The sequence below is a fragment of the Nomascus leucogenys genome, chromosome 4 (assembly GCF_006542625.1).
Source record: "Nomascus leucogenys isolate Asia chromosome 4, Asia_NLE_v1, whole genome shotgun sequence".
Lineage (NCBI taxonomy): Eukaryota > Metazoa > Chordata > Mammalia > Primates > Hylobatidae > Nomascus > Nomascus leucogenys.
The window spans coordinates 44,996,986-45,012,123 of NC_044384.1; the positions used below are offsets into that span (position 1 = coordinate 44,996,986).

Here is a 15,138-nt window from a genome sequence, read left to right on the forward strand (position 1 = left end):
TGTGTGTGTGTGTGTGTGTGTGTGTGTGTGTGAGAGAGAGAGAGAGAGAGAAAAAGCCCTTGGTGTCAGCACCTTCTAATTTAACTATTATCTCTCAAATAAGCACTGAGGTAGATAGTTTTTAATTTTCTATATCTTTCGGGCTAACAAAAGAGAAGCTACAAGGCTCCTCCTAAGGTCTGGCTAGGCTTCTCTGAATCCTGGCTGCCTTTGGCTTTCCATGGAGGGAAGTCCCAGAAGTGAGGGAAGCTGTGTGGCTACCTGAGGCTTTGTTGTCCCTTTCACTTACTTACTGGTCCATTGAAATGACTCATCCCTGGAGCATCTCCGGGGCAATTTCAAAGGAACAAAAGGTGTTTTCTGTGTCTTTCCTTATTCTTTCCTTTTGGGTGGATCAAGGAGCAAGAGATCTCACTCAGAAGAGGACAGGCAGCAGGTGAGCCTTGTGCTGTGAGCTACACAGATGGCTGCATGCAGCCAGGTGTGACTCTATGGGTATCTCACAAAATCCCAAAATTTAGGATACAGGAGGCTGAGGACTAAAGAAGTGAAGTAACTGCCAAAGGATAACTCAGCAAATTAGTCACACAGCTGGGCTTGCAACCTGGAACTCCCAATTCCCAGGACAGTGCCCTTTCTAACACAGCATTACAGCCCCAACTCATACTATTTAGGGGAAAGGATAGGGTTAAATGGAAATTTTAAATTTAAACAGCAGCATCAACATCATTTTAAACTAGTTAGAAATAAATATTCTTGTCACCCACCCTCATCCTAGGCCTACTGAGTCAGAAATTCTTGGGGTGGGACCCAGAAATCTATGTTTTACCAAAGCCCTCCAGGTGATTCTGATGCATGCTAAAATTTGTGAACCACCTGTGTAGAAAAAAAAGTCAGGGTTCAAATCCTGGTGTCATCTTAGCCATATGGTTAACTGAGTCTCAGTTTCTTTACCTAAAGCAAACAAACAAACAAACAAACAATCCCCAGTGTGTTTTTGGTTAAGGAACTCTACCATATTTAGAGACAAAATGTTCATTAAGGCCCACAATTACTCAATGTACTTTAGCTACCATGCTTTTATTGGCATCTAGTTAACTCTGTCAATGCTGTCTCTATGTAATTCCTATTCTTCTTTCCTGACATTGTTGGCTTTGAAACCTTTGGAGTTCCCAGTGATTTGAACAGTGCTGGCTGAGAAGAATAAGGAAATGTGCCAGGAGTCTTGCTTTTAGAAGACTTAAAGGGGAAGGTTTCCCACTAAGCCTTCATGTCCCTATCATCCTGTGCCACCTGTAAGGCAGTATAGCACAATTAACTGCAAAGAGTGCTTATTTTACTTTAATTTCAGAAAGAGGCCAGTTGGTGATACTCAACAGGTTATAAGTAGAGGAAAACATTCATTTCATTAGCATTTATCTAATATGAAAATATCGCTATGACAAAATCCAAACATCAGTGAAAAATGTATTTCAAACAACTCTCATAGAATGAGGAAAGATATAAATGGGGAGGGGACATGGGGGAGTGAGGGAGAGAAAAGGGTGATACCTAGCAGGGAAAAGCAAAGAGAGACACAAGGAATAATAACTTACATCTTAATTTGTCCATGATCTTCCCTCCACACAATGTGGCTAAAGCCATTTTGACAGCGAATACTGAAATTTTACCATGGCCTTCCCTGTTTAATGGTAATAGAAAACAAAAACAAAAACAAAACAAAACCATGATGTCATTTGGAGCACTTCCAGCAACAAGGTTTGACATTTTCTATTCTGTAGAAATCACAGGATACATAGCTGCATGCCTTATGTGAGCACATCCATTTTATAAAAGGTTGTGAAAACAATTCAATGCACATATCTGAAAAACTGTCTATTCAGTGTTTCCTTAAGAGACATCAGAATCTCTTAGCTTATTCTTTGTATATGTCACTTGCTCAAAATATGGGCTGATAGCCAGAGGAATATCTACTAGCTAACTATGGATTTAAATAACAGAACATGCTTTTCACTTGGAGTTTCATAAAATGATTTTTGCACACAGTAATTCCACAATCTCTATGATTTACTTAAACAGAGCTTCAGAAACATCATTTTTTTTTTGTCAGAGAATTTCTGAATTTGAGGTTAGGGTAACTATGGGGACTTTTTCATCACACATTTTTTTCAACCATCATGTCCTACCCACAAGCCAACTGTGCTTATGTGATATATTTACTTTTCAAAGAGAGCTGCTATTTTAAAGGGGCAAAAGTAAAAGCTCTGGCCGAGCACAGTGGCTTACGTCTGTAATCCTAGCACTTTGGGAGGCTGAGGTGGGCAGATCACTGGAGGTCAGGAGTTTGAGACCAGCCTGGCCAACATGGTGATATCCTGTCTCTACTGAAAATACAAAAATTAGCCAGGTGTGGTGGTGCACGTCTGTAATCCCAGCTACTTAGGTGGCTGAGACATAAGAATTGCTTGAACCCGGGAGGTGGAGGTTGCAGTGAGCCAACATTGTGCCACTGTACTCCAGCCTGGGCGACAGAGGGAGACTCTGTCTTAAAAAAAAAGTAAAAGCTCTGTTTGAACACTTTCTTTCTACCCAAATGACACAAGTGCTGCCAAATCTTCACTGATTCAGGAAGTATAACAAATCTGTCCTTCACAAATGTGATATAAAGGGGATATGATAAAAACTATAATGTTTCAGCTAAATGATTTTCCAGCTGGAATCAACTGTTTATTCTTATACTTTGGAATCAGAAACCATATCATATTAGTAATTCATTTATTTGATAGTTGCTAATCTTAAGAATGATCAAAAGAGTTATTTAAAATAATAATGTGTCTGAAAGGTAAGTAAAGTTTGTATTGGCAAAGCTTTAGTACATGGAATAAATAATTTATATGAATAAGATTCATATACCTTATATATAAGAAGAATAAGATGTAAATAATTGTGGTTTTGTTCCTTACTAGGTTTCAGAGAGGGATCATTTGTTATTTATCACTATTGCTGTCATTCTTAGTGTAATACCTCAAATACAACCAGCCAGAATGCAAAATTGACTGAACCCTATGCTAGTGACTCTTTCATATTTATTTCTAAGCCTCAGCACCAGATTTATGTAATCATTTATCGGAAACCTTCACTTAGACACCTCATGCCAAACTAAGTATGTTCAAAAGAGAACTCATTATCTTTACAGGGCTCTTCCATAATACTCAGACTAACCTTAGTACTAACCTGCTGTTCCTCCTGCAGTCCTTCGGCTGGTTATTAGAAACACCATGTACCTAGTTACCTGAAAATGAATCCTGAGTTGGGGTCGCCTTTGATTTCTTGCTCTTCCTTAATTACTACCACCCTGAACAAATGTTTGAAGGACTCAGCGAGACCTGTTACCTGTATGTTGAATCCATTCCCTTCTTTTCATTACTACTGTCACTGCTTCCATTAGCTCTTGCTTTAACACGGTCATAACCTCTGAAATGATCTCTCTGCTTGCACACTCATATCACAAATTTGACCATATTATTTCATTGCTTAAAACCCTCTGGTCGCCTTTTGCCCTCAGGATGAAGTTCTAACGTTTGCTCATGGCACACGTTAGACCAGCAGTCTCGTCTAGTCTCCTCTGCTACCGTTTCTGTTGTTGTACCGCACACCATGGTCAAACTGTTCAACACCTCCTGGCCCCTCCCCTTCCTAACATGGTCTGCCCACAACCCTCCCATCCATTTGTCAAGATGCCATTCAATATCATTATTCACCCTGCTCTGAAAACAGCTTTTCTCCTAGATGTCTAGGAAATCACTGTGCCCTTCACTTTTTACCTATTATGTGGTATCTGTCACACTGAATGACCTTGATGTGACTTTTACATGTCTGCAATGTGACTGGATTCTACATTGTGAGATCCTTCAGTGCAGAGATGATGTTTTCTGAATTACTTGAATTCCTAGTGCCTAGCACTTGGTCTCACACAGAGTTAGTGATTAATACATTTCTTATATTAAGGAATGATTAGTAATCATTATAAAAGTTACACCTGGAATTTTGGGTGTCCATCCACTTAGTGAGTTGTTTATTAATTTTAGAGCAGGTAGCTGTAATAGAAATGCAATGATTTTGTAAAAACCAGGCTATTCAAAATTATTCCTGTCCTCCCATTACGTGGATAACTGGAAGTATCCAACATTTGACTTCAGGAGGTAATCAGCCTTTTTCCTAAACTGTAACATGGTTCAGATAATAAGAACAGTAAAGTCTACAAGGTATGGAAGATTAGCAATCACATAGCAATAATGTGGTCCTCAAAATGCAAAGAAATCGAGGAGCATTATATGTGAGGCTTCAAGAGCAATACAGTTCCTTTCAGTGAATCCGAGAGAATAATTTATTTAAAAGGAGAGGATTGACCACCGATGATTTTGGAACAGAGAGTTCTCCAAAGGATGAAACAATGATAGCTCATAGGTGTACTCTTAGACCTTAGCTTTTAATGAAGAAGATCATGGGGAGATTGCCAGTCCTGTATTGTTCCTGGAAATGGAAGATTGATGATATTAGATCCAACAGTGGTTATATCAGAGCTATTCTGCCAAATTGACACAATAAATCTAGATAAATCACCAAATGGAGGGCAGCTGAATGAGGGTTTTGCAGGAACTCAAGGGTGAAATTAGGCCACTGGAATCTATTGTTATGCAAGCTACTGTGCCAGATTGCAAATGTGACTCTGTCATGAAGAAAGATTCTGGGGGTATGCAGGGATTTAGGTCGCGGTAAGCACACCAAGACTGGGTGAGTTCATACTTTGCTTATCCTGGGCACTGGATAAATATTTATGGGGTTTGAGAAGTGAGCAGAAATGACGGACTCTACAACAGAGAATGGGAGCACTAAAGACTTAAATACAAATGGATCTTTTTAAAAAGAACATTTTTTGTAAATATAACAGGGTGAAGAGGAGGGTGTCCAATTTTAAAGAGGGGGCCTTTAAAAAATACCAGCGTTTTTTGAAAAGTAAATATATCACATAAGCACAGTTGTATTGTGAGTAGGAAATAATGGTTGAAAAAATTTGTGATGAAAAAGTCCCTATAGTTATCCTAATTTCAAATTCAGGGATTCTCTAACAAAAGTTATGTTTCTGAAGATTTGTTTAAATAAATTATAGAGACTGTGAGATTATTCTGCACAAAATTATTTTATGAAACCCAAAGTAAAAAGCGTCTTCTGTTGGCTAGTTAGCCAACCGCAGTTAGGTAGTATATATTCCTCTGGTTATCAGCCCATATTTTGAGCAAAACATGGGACCAGGGTCCCTATTTCATTGTGAAAAAAGGCACTGGCATTAGCATAGGAAGCAAGGAGTAGAGAAAAGCTGATACATCCCAAATGGAAAAATTTAAGAGCTAGGCTCATCAGGAATTGTCATTAGTTGGGACCAGTTTGATTTACAAACAGCCAATAAAATCTGTTAAGTGTCTAGGAAGCAGAAAGACAAGTGCATGAGAATGGATAGTGGAAAGCTCCTCAGAGTCCTGTGCAAATGAGCAGGAAAGCAGCATATTGCTCCAAAATGACTATGTCTATGGCAATGCCTTTGCAGTAAGGTAGTAAAACTGCACCCATGGAATGCTGGCTGTCAGCCGCAATCCAGGAAGCCAGGCCGCCAGTGTGTGCTGAGGTTGAAAAACATAGATTTTCCTTAAAACTTCAGGCCAAACAGCCTGGGAGTGGGGCAGCATCAGGAACTGCACAGAGAAAGTCTATATATTCTTCTCTTGCTTTTATGAAAAGCCATGGCAGTATGCCTTCAACTTCAGGTGCAATTCTGACTGCCATCTCAAGACGTAAAAGAGCCAGATGTGTTTGAGAGACTGGATGCATCACAGAGCAGAAGTCTGGATGAATCACAGACTTTTAGGGATGGGATCAGCCTTAGGAGTCTGTGATGTGGTCAGTCACATGGCCATGTAAGTCTTTCTTTGTGAATTAAGGCTGCTAGTACAGTTAATTCTTTGGTAATATAAAAGGCACTGTAAAAGCTTAAAGAATTAATATTACCACATCATTTTATTATTAAAATAGTAATTGGCCGGGCATGATGGCTCACACCTGTAATCCCAGCACTTTGGGAGGCTGAGGTGGGCAGAACAAGAGGTCAAGTGATCAAGACCATTGTGGCTAACATGGTGAAACCCCGTCTCTATTAAAATACAAAAAATTAGCTGGGCATGGTGGTGTGCACCTGTAGTCCCAGCTACTTGGGAGGCTGAGGCAGGGGAATCGCTTGCACCCAGGAGGCGGAGGTTGCAGTGAGCCAAGATCATGCCACTGCACTCCAGCCTGGCGACAGAGTGAGACTCCATCTCAAAAAAAAAAAAAGTAATTTTATTTTTAAAATAAAATAATAGTGTTTCACTGTAATGTTTTCCATTTCAATGTAGAGAGAAAACACAGCGCATAATACATACCTTATTCATTTTCTCCATTATTGTCTTTTGGGTTAGTGGAATATGTTCTGTTTCTAAGCCAATTATCCTGGAACTTTTGCCTATACAAACTTTACTTTCTTGTTCTAGATTGACATTCAAAAATTCTCAACAAAATTGTTTATTGGTATATAATTAACATGTAACAAGGTATTTAAGAGTACCAGGCTAATATATGTAAATTATCAAAAGCACAAAATGAAATGGCTTCATAAATCAATGTTTCTTTAAATCTTTTATCTTCCTTTATATTTTGTTTTCTCACTCAGACTTTTCAAGTTATTCTAGGGGACAATTGATTGAAAATGGAAAGAGGAAGGCACTTACTCTTTGGTTAAAATATATATAGTGATTTGTAGAGTGTTTTATGTTAAAAATTTGGATTACTTCAAAATTTGACTTGTCATAATAAGAAGTGAGAAACTGCTTTAGTCTGCCCTGGGTTTCCCATAATCTTATAAAGAGACATACTGATTTCTTTCAACTAAGAATATATTATTTATATGGAAAAGTTGCAAGGAAGAGAATATTTGTTTTTGACAAGAAGACAAAACAACAAATAGACATTGATCGATAGGTCTGGATGCTATGTAGAGAAGGTAAATTTTCTCCAAATTGCCAACAGAGTTTCCTGTTTGAAGTTACAAAATCCCATGAGAAATTTGAAGTTCTTTTAAGTAAGACTGAATTCTGACTGATTCTTTCTTGAACAGGCAAAAGGAATTATTTCTCTATTTAAGAGTACTAAAATCAGAAGCTCTTCTTTTACCAACATATTTTACAAAAACATTTGGTAAGCATTTTTGATAAGCAGAGGCACAGCACTCAAACTGCTCTTTCTCACACATTTTGGTGGCTTAATTAACGGAGAGAATTGCTTCCTCCCTCTGCTTCCACAACATGCCTCTACTATAACACATTTTTTATCTGAAAATTATTTTGCTCATATGGATCACCCATTTAGTCGCTCAATAAATATTGATTAGCATTGTCCTAGAGGTTGGGGATATACAGATGAAAAAGGTGTGGTCTCTATTCTTCATTTGCTCATAATATATTGGAGATAAAGAGTCAGAAACAGTTAATTTTAATACAACACATTTTTCAAAGGGTATCTCATCTCATTTCATCTTGTCTTACTTATCATTTATTCCCAGCCTATCATAACACCTAACACATAGCAAGCTCTTTACATATGTCAGTTCAATTAATGAATGCACAAGTGAGAAGCAACTTTCTGATTTACCACTTATGATTTCTATTGAGAAATATAACGTGTTTGAATACAATGATAATGATTGGCTTTATGGCCGTTTCTTTTAGATTGTGCAGTTATGTGATGCCTTGAATTTAGAAGTGATCACAGGCATAATTAACTCTTGTTTGCGGGGGTAGTGAAGTTAACCTGTGAACAGACAGAAACCCTTTATTTGGATCTGTCATCGCTCTGGGCCCTCCACAATGTTAGCAAAACATCTGGGAAAAGAACTCCTTATAGCCCTGGGGCAGGTGAGTTTGCTAGGGGTTTCTCCAGAATAGAAGGGGCCCATACTGTTGGAATGCCCCCATGCCCCTTGAAATTCCTCATCCCTCTTGAAATTCTACCTGCTGCTCATTCAAAGTATGTCAGATAAATGATGAGTGACATTAGGATATTTAATGTATCTACAGCTGTGAAAATTCTTTGGAAAGTGATTCCATTTTAGCAACGTGTAGAAATTTTGAACAAAGTATTTTTCACCAGAACAAGATTTTAGTTAGTAGAGGAGAATGTTCTATGGACATCTTGAAATTTAAGATGTACAAAGAAAAAAGTCACCAAGCCAAGTAAACACTGTTTTAAATATCTAGTCTTGGCTGTATAGATAATAAAAGAGAACATTTGGTTTTTTATAACAAAAGAACATTTTGGTTTTTTCTTCTTTGCTTTCACAAATCTACATAGTCTCAAACATGAACAATACTTTTTTTTTGGTGCAGAGAAATGGTTGTGTACTTTGTAGTACATTTTGCATTAAATATCAGAATCATTTTTAAAATTCAAAAGACAGAAGGATTTTGGCAGAGTTCCAGGCATTTCATATCCATGCATTTGAAATAGTTCCGTGGTCTTTTTTGTAGCATTGGAAGGCTCAGCAGTGGGCATGGGTGTTCAAATGGCCCAGTAAGGTGCAATATGGCAAACAGGGAGGAAAACACCAGGATTTTGTATTCTCTATGTAAGACTATTATGTGATGGATTTGTAGTTCTGGGTAGCTGTCATAAAACTGATCCTAATGCTACAATGTAAAACATGTTAAGTCCAAATATTTCTTCCACATACACTCTTTCAAATGTGTATAAATACCAGAAACTGGAAAGATTAGGAATGTGAGCATCAGAATAATATCCTGTAATAAGCAAAACAAGTCTGGGAGAAAAAATGTTAATTAATTTTCATTTTAAAAGGTGAAACAGAAAGCATGAATAGAGCTGAGCTTAAAACAGTTCCTGAAACAAAATGAGTTTTCCCTCATTTACCTAATTTAGTATGATGCTGTATGACTTGCAAATTATTTAACCTCTTTCTATCTCCTCTACTTGAAAATCATAATATAGTTCAGAGTCAGTAAGACTGTTGACATATAGTAAATACTGAGTTCATCTTATTTATTAATATAATTATTATGATTATCATGGAAGACTATAGCTTGACCTCTGAAAATAGGAAAATCACTGTTCCTTTTAATATTTATTACTGTCATATACTATGATTTTTGAGTGACTGAGTATATATGATAATGTTATTTGCTAAAAACAAGGCTACAGTCACATAATCTACTTTATGAAGAACTGTCTTACGAAAGAAGATACTACTAAATTGAAATGAGATTGAGTCAAGACAACTTGTTTTTAGTGTTTCCTGGGGAAGCAGAGAGAAGTGAGAGGAGTACATAGAAGTCTTTTGTAAAAATAGGATCACCCACATTGGTAACCATGAACACTTGTTTTTTTTCTCCATGGAGCAGAAGTAAAATCTGAATCTAGGTGACTGGGACCCGCTAGTCTTTGTAATATATTGGAGATCAAGGAAGACTTAATCTCAGAAAAAGAATTAAAAGAAAATTGGCCAGACATGGTGGCTCATGCCTGTAAATCCCAGCACTTTGAGAGGCCGAGGCAGGTGGATCGCTTGAGCCCAGGAGTTCAAGACCAGCCTGGGCAATATGGTGAATCCCTATCTCTACTAAAAACACAATTACTAGCCAGATGTGGTGGTGCACGCCTGTAGTTCCAGCTACTCGGGAGGCTGAGGCACAAGAATTGCTCGAAGCCAGGAGGCGAAGGCTGCAGTGAGCTGAGATTGTGCCACTGCACTCCAGCCTGGGCGGCAGAGTGAGACTCGGTCTTAAAAAAAAAAAAAAATAGTTAAAAGAAATTAGTATGACAAGAGCTCAGAAAGATCAATCTTGGATTTTCATTCATTGATTCATTCTTGTGTTGGCTGTGGTCTCAGGTGCTGTTCATAAGAAGAAGAATAAAATATGGTCCTTTCCTAAAGAAGTCTGTGGGAGGCAGTCATATAAACAGTCAGACATGCACTATAAGACAATAGCAGAATCAGGTGCAAGGAGAGGTGGACCTGTGGAAAGGTGATCAACTTGACCATGACAGGCGAAAGACTCCACAGAGCCTCAGAGTTTGTGACTGCACCTCTCAAAAAGGCTGCACATTATAGGCTTTTAAGAATTATTTTCATCTTTTAACTTTCTGCAATGTTTTTCTTTTGAGTTCTATTTCCTACAAAATAATAAGAACAACATTGAAGGTCCTTTGAAGACCTCAAAGAGATTTCCCCCTCCTCAATAGAATATGGACAAGAGGTGACAGAAGAAGCTGCTGCCAGTTTGCTGGGGGGATTCTGGGATTCTGGAGGAGACCGAGGAGTGGAAGGCTCCTGGCAGCAAAGAAGGGGAGGTGGGAGGCCAGTTCCTGGGGTGATCGGAGGAAATGGACAAGAGGAAGAGACTGGCTCAAGTTCTGGCTGCTCCCTCACATATCTTCTTCCCTCTCAGCCCCTGGTCTCATTTCTGACATCTCTTTTCCCATCCTTCTCAGGCACACTCATCCATTCCCCTAGACACCTTAAAAAAGATAACATCTGGCCATGGAGAGATTTGCTTAGAAGTTGGTTGGTAACTGCTCCCTGGGTGACCCCCTCCCAGGAATACAGCCATTTTTAAAAGGAATGTCACAAAGAACAAAAATCTTCTGGACTCAAGGAACTGTGTCTTCAGGGACAGAATGGCAAGCATGAGCATAAACCACTGGGGTCCACTGCCCACCCCCGACATTGTAGAAATCATCTACGGATGTAGTTATCATATCTTCTGAGTGGCTGACTTGCCAACGAGCAGAGAGAAACCTTATAACCAGGAAACTGATTACAGCCTGCAGTTAAGCATCCTGGTATGAAAATTGAGATCCAGATTTCTTTTTGGTGGGAGACGGAATGCTATTCTTGGGGAGCTATGGCTGTGGGAAGGTAAGCCTGGTTCTCAGAAGTACATCCCAGTAAAGGAGGCATCAATCCTCATCTCAGGTTACCACTTTCTTCACAAAGTTCAACTACCCGGGAGTCTAGTGAATCTTAAGGCACCATCCCCTCCCCCACAAAATGGCCAAGTTTCTTTGAATCCAAGTTCTTATTCTTTGTGAGTTTAAATCACTATACTGCCTTTCTTTTTTATTTATTTTTAGCATCACTTCTTCAGAGTCTAGGTTCTTAAGGCATCTCTAATTTTTATTTTGGATTTTTTCCCTCTTTATTTATATGTCCATTTAAAATATGGCAAATGGGAGAAAATCCCCTAAATGTTTCAGTGATTCTGTAATAGCAACAGCACATCTTTCTTTTAGTAGTATCAGGATCATTCATGTCTGCCAAAATACAGACGGTTCCCTTAAACACTTGGACTCTGTCGTGGGACAGGTGGTAGGAAGTGGCATCAGATTTCCACGCTGGGTCTCATTTGGATAAATTGGAGTTTACTATTATAAGAAATAGAATTTGAACATTTATTTTATTCTTAAGTTTCTCTTCTTATATTCACTTCTAAATTACATATCCAGTTAGCTGTACTTCCTGATGGCTTACATTTCACATCCAAAATTCCATGCCATCAGATGGAAAATTTGAGTGTCAGTAGGACTGCCTATGCTCATTTGCTATGCTGAAGGAGCAAACGCAGAAGTGTCTGCAGAGTAGGATCTCTACATGGATGTGTTTATAAATCTTTGCAGTGAAATTTGTCTATGTGGATGTGTTTATAAATCTACTACAATGAGATTATTGAAAGTACACATCAGGAGGCTTCCTATCTATACGAAGAATAGGCACCAAATAAAGATTTCTTCTGAACTTTTTTGTGAATTTTTCCTTACCTTGGGATAGATGTCAAACTTAGCTTTTCATCAGTCTTGAAATGATTCAGCTATATTTTCAGCAGCTATTAGGAGACCGTTCATAGCTCTATATTTAGAACTGATCTAGCCAATATTTCTGACCAAAAGTGAAAAATCTAACTATATTAGTGTGAATCCTATATATCTCACAAAATACCCCCTTCCTTATTGTTAGTCTGGCTTCTGGTCTATATTTATGGAGTGGGTGCAAATGATTCTTTGGCTTTGATTCTTTATGAGTTCTCTAGCAATACTCCAGGAATTAGTGAGATATTATATTTCTCTTTTTGCAGTTTCCATTGTTACATTTCTAACAAATAAGTCCCTTGACATCTTTAGGGGCAAATCTGAAAGCTGCCACACTCTTGTCACAGGGCCAGGTTAGAAATGCCACTACAGAAATGCCATGGCCAGGTTCCATTCTGCTGCCTCTGCTGCCTGTCATGTGGAACCACAGTCCTCTTTACCTGCCCCACCATCCAGTTACCATAGTGATTAAGCCAGAGCAGTACATCTCGTTCTGAAGTGTGCACAGCCAAAGTAAAGAATCTACCAACCTGGAATGCTAGTTGTAAAATTGTTGATTTTAACTGAAGAATTTCTCAAAATATAAAAATCACGAAGACAATAATGCACACTGGAAAAACTGAGCAGGAACGATTCTGTTAACACTCTAAGTTGCAAAGTGACAGCTGGTAGCTTTTGTGAATTGCGAAATAACATTAGCCTGGATGGAACATCTCCACTGCGGGGGTAAATACTTCCAAGCACTGGCCAGACAATGAGACTAAGTAAAACCTTCTGAGAATCTTAAAATGCGATTGCTGAAAGGTCAGGTTAGCAATTTTCCTTTTTAATATTCAAAACAAGCAGTGGAAGTGGAGGGGGCGGTCCTATGTCCAGGTTGGAGGCTACTGGCAAAAAGCCCTCTTGAAATTGTAGGCTGAGAATGTAATTCAGGGAAATCCACAAATACCTTGGTAAAGAAGCCTTTGTTGAACACCTAAGTCCCCGCTAGGCCACTAACATGCTGCGAGACACCAAACAAGTGACAATTTCTTTGTGCTTCAATTCCTTCATCTGTAAAATGAGATATTTGGACGAACAGTCTTTAAGATCTCAGCCAGCCCTGAAATTCTCTGATTCTACAAGGGCAAATTATACAAAAATGAAGCTGAGCTTCAGTTGTGGTCTGTGGACAGCATCCCATTATTTTATGATTGAAACACAAATTGACCAGTCCATTTAACGCAAGTCATAGTTACTTTGACTGGGATAGTCAAGAAATCCTTTTCAATTTCTTTCTTGTTTGCTGTAGGGCCTTGTTAGGACACCTCAGAAACACTGTCTTAAACAATTTGCAAATAAGAGAGTCAAAAACATCCTCCCACTTCACGCTTCATTAAATCGCTCCACAGGCAATCCTCTCGAGCATCCACGGCTTCCAGGAAGCATGGGATAAGTTAACAAAAGGTCAGCACATAAAATACAATTGTCCTCAAGTTCCTCTGGCACCATTTTACTCTCTAGTCTTTTTCACAGCATTTAAAATGTATATTAAACACATGGAGACTTTACTGACATAAGCATCCACTGTAAGAAAAAAGAGAGTTAAAAAAAAAGAGAGAGATACGAAATTATTTGGGAAAAAGACCAAGTAAGACAGGAAGTGAAAGCCAAACATGTAGAGAGGAACAGACATTCAGAGGGTGCTTACGGATCAAACGCTGCAAGCAGGAAGTTAAGGAGGAGGCTGATGGACTGCTCCACGTGGATTTGGTGAGTGGTTGGCATCCGTTTGTTGAGCTGGTAAAAAATGGTGGAGAGCACAGCCTCTAAGCGGGACACGCTGAGTTCAGTGTTTGGGTCCAGGTTGTTCAGAGCATTTTCCCGCAATGCTTCTATGACATTCCATATGTCCACCAGGTGCACTACAATTAAAGCAGAGTTAACACATCAGCCCAAAGTAATGGAAGGCAAATACATCAGTTTACATGACCCTCTGTCCTGTTTTTTTCTAGGTATCTCACATGTGTGCAGCTCTTGCAGGGGGTCAACATAAGTAAATGAACATAGGCTGTGCATTATCTCTAAGACTTGATGTGCATTATATAATAGCAAGCAAATTATTTACTGACCACCACAATAGATAGTTATTTCCAATCTTCACAATCACCCTTGAAATACAGCTATTATCCCTGTGTTACATGTAAGATAACTGAGGATCTGGAAACTGAACTGACAAATGCAAAGGTAGAAGAGGAGTCAATGGCAAGACTGGCATTCAGATCCAAGTCTATCGGTTTAAAAGTTATTTCCCCATTGCACACCCTGCCCCCTCAAAAAGAAAAGGCCAACATTTAAATTCTAGTGTTTGAAAGGATGTCCAAATTATATTTGAGTATTTAAAATGTTTTCATTTATTTATGTGTTTTTTAGTAGTATGCTGTTGGAAATAAGAAAAAAAAAGAAAGTTAAGGTAGGCAAGAAGACAAGGTATAAAGGAAAAGTTATGTACACACTGCAGCAGCAGCAGAACTAAGTCACACATCACTGAACTAGGCTGGTCAAGAACAATAAGTTTCTTGGCTACATTATTACCAGCTGATTTAAGTCATGGTTACTTTCACTAGGGTAGTCATGAAAGCTGTTTCTATTTTCTTCCCTATTTGCCCTGAGGTCTTGTTATGAGATCCCAGAAACCATGACCACGACCAAGATAAAGAACATGTCCTCACCCTCAAAAGTTTTCTCATGCTCCTCTGCAATCCATCCTCATTCCCTGTTCCAGGCAACCATTGATTTGCTTTCTGCTGAAAACTTCAATTCTTAATAACTGTAAGTACATGCTAAACACTCTTTTTTGGGTCTGGATTCTTTTACTTAGTGTTAACTATTTTGAAATTCATACATGTATTGCTGAAAGTATCAATAGTTTTCTCCTTTTTATTGCTGAGTAGTATTCCATTATATGGATATATCACAATTTGGTTATCAACTCACTTGTTGATGAATATTTGGGTTGTTTTTCAGTTTTTGTTTATGAATAAAGTTGCTATGAACAATCACGTACAAGTCTTTGTAAAGATATATGGCTTCCATTTCTCTTAGATAATGAGGGATTCAAAATATTAAAATCATTAAAAAATATTAAGTAAATACTTAGAAATGAAAGGGCTGGGTTTCACGGTAAGTGTATAT

The 15,138-nt window shown here is 38.4% G+C and overlaps 1 protein-coding gene across 26 annotated transcripts in view; it reads right to left on the reverse strand.

Annotated features, from left to right (window-relative positions):
* DTNA (dystrobrevin alpha) overlaps nt 1-15,138 on the reverse strand; it is a 393,764-nt gene that overhangs the window by 83,700 nt on the left and 294,926 nt on the right. For all 26 annotated transcript variants that reach the window (XM_030810583.1, XM_012506352.2, XM_030810579.1 and 23 more), the window contains 2 exons: nt 13,655-13,868; nt 1,596-1,681 (listed from right to left, as the gene is read on the reverse strand). In XM_030810583.1, coding sequence (XP_030666443.1) covers nt 1,596-1,681; nt 13,655-13,868 — 300 coding nt within the window. The remainder of the gene's footprint in view (nt 1-1,595; nt 1,682-13,654; nt 13,869-15,138) is intronic.